This window comes from Xyrauchen texanus, chromosome 1 (assembly GCF_025860055.1).
Source record: "Xyrauchen texanus isolate HMW12.3.18 chromosome 1, RBS_HiC_50CHRs, whole genome shotgun sequence".
NCBI classification, from domain to species: domain Eukaryota; kingdom Metazoa; phylum Chordata; class Actinopteri; order Cypriniformes; family Catostomidae; genus Xyrauchen; species Xyrauchen texanus.
In genome coordinates this window covers 13,989,159-13,991,115 of record NC_068276.1, presented here as the reverse complement: position 1 = coordinate 13,991,115, position 1,957 = coordinate 13,989,159, and the positions used below count along the sequence as shown (strand labels likewise).

The 1,957-nt window shown below is 38.0% G+C and overlaps 1 protein-coding gene across 1 annotated transcript; it reads right to left on the bottom strand.

Moving 5' to 3' along the window:
* Positions 1 to 701: 701 nt before the first annotated feature.
* Positions 702 to 1,687, bottom strand: LOC127644985 (mesoderm posterior protein 2-like). The gene is made up of 2 exons (XM_052128466.1): positions 1,067 to 1,687; positions 702 to 770 (listed from the first exon to the last, which is right to left on the bottom strand). The coding sequence occupies exons 1-2, from the start codon at positions 1,685 to 1,687 to the stop codon at positions 702 to 704; spliced, it is 690 nt and encodes a 229-aa protein (XP_051984426.1).
* Between the last annotated feature and the right edge of the window lie 270 nt (positions 1,688 to 1,957).

Sequence of the window (1,957 nt, the reverse complement as noted above, 5' to 3'; positions counted from 1 at the left end):
GCAGAGTTTACCATGACACTTGGTTTACAGTCTTAAGGGTATTAAAGGGTCTCAGCTGTGAGAGTAAGTTTACTATCCTGCCCACATTTATGCTTGCTCTGCAGTGTTTTTTCCTTAGATGTGTGAATTACTATGTGGTAGGACCATAATCCAGCTGTCTGACATTAGGAAGTTGCTAAAATGGGTATGGAAAAAACAACAACAACAAAACAAAAAACGACTTTATAGTGTATGGTTGCTTACATTGTTAAAAATAAAGATTCTGAGGGATTTGTGCAGCGATGCCATAGAAGAACCATTTCTGGTTTCCCAAAAAACCTTAAAATCATTTTTGAATTGCCTTTTTTTAGTCTAAAGAACCTTTATCCACTACAAAGAACATTTTGTGCAACGAGAAGGCTCCATGGATGTTAAAGGTTCGTCATGGAACCATGCATATGGACAAAGAAGCTTTATTCTTAAGAAAGAGGCTTGCATATAACAGTTATAAAAAGGTAGAGAAGTGATGTGAAGGTTTTTAAGGTTTTATTAGCCAATCAATTTGCAATTCATAAATATTAATCTCTTTTAAAATATATATAAAAAAATAAATAGCTGTACAAACATATTTACAAAAAAATGAAGTAAAAAATGTCAAAGTGATGTCTTATAGTCATTATACAGGTGTGTGTATCAAAATGTAATATTTTAGTCCATTTTGATCAGCACTGTTTCTGGCCCGACCAAAAATCCTGTGCTGAGAATGAAAGGAAATCGTCTTCGAAGGGATTCTGTTGAATGAAACAGAATACAGATCAAATTAAACAAAGAACTTAAGCAATTCACATTTTTACATGTTAGTATTACAAATATTGTGAACTTAAAATAATACACAGTACACTACTTAAAGTGCAATATTGTCTATAAAGTCAGTCACTCTTACAAAATCTACCACAAATTAAACATAAGGTATTAAAATTGATAATCTGCAAATAGTTTTGTTAAAGTAAATCAATAGTATTGTAAAAATTAACAGTATACATACATACATATATAATATATATATATAAAAGTAACATATACATACCTGATAATAAGTCATTGGCTGCATATGTTGAGCAGGTAAACTTTGTGTAAGTGTAGGAACTTCATTGAAGTTGTCAAACATGATTGATGAAGTCACAATCTGGATCTGTTCTGAAGGAATTCCTTGATTTGCCTCCTCTTCACTGAGCTCAAGCTGTGCAGACAAGCAGGTTATGTACTGAATAGTGAGCCTCAGAATCTCAATCTTGGTCAAGGTCTTTCCAGCTGGTGCCACTGACGGAGGCAAATACATCCTGAGGTGTTGAAGGGCTTTGGTCAAATCCCTCATCCTCAACTTCTCCCGATCACTTGCGGTTTGACGTTTCACCCCAGGGAATTTTGACATCGGCCGCCCGGTTCTCTTGGGTGGCTCATCCTTTCTCTTCAACTGGGTGGTGTTGCTGTTGTGTGGCAAGATCTGTGGTATGTCTTGTCCTACTCTATAAGAGTGAGCTGGAGGGGAGAAGCCACAGGAATCTATGGAAGAGGTTGGAGAGAGGCTGCTGCCGGCACTGAAATAGCCAGCATCTGATACTGTGTAGTTCTGATCTAGAAGGTTTTCACAGTCAAACAGGAATGATCTGCTGTCCTGGAACTGAAGAGAAGAGCTGGTGATGTCCATGGCTGCTGAGTTGAGAAGGTTTTTGCTGATAGGGTTGTGGTTGCTGGTGGATCATGGCCCTTCAGTATATATATCCTCCTTGAGGTGTGAATTGGCACCTCCAGGATTCCAGTTAGGAACTTGAGAGGAGAAGTGACACCAGAAGTTGGGGGTCTGTGGGAAAGAGTAGCGTCTCCAGGCTCAGGTCAGAGGTCCAGAAACGGCCTAATCATACATCTCTTGCAAGTGCCAATACAGTCAAGATCTATAATTACTACTCTTGTTAACATA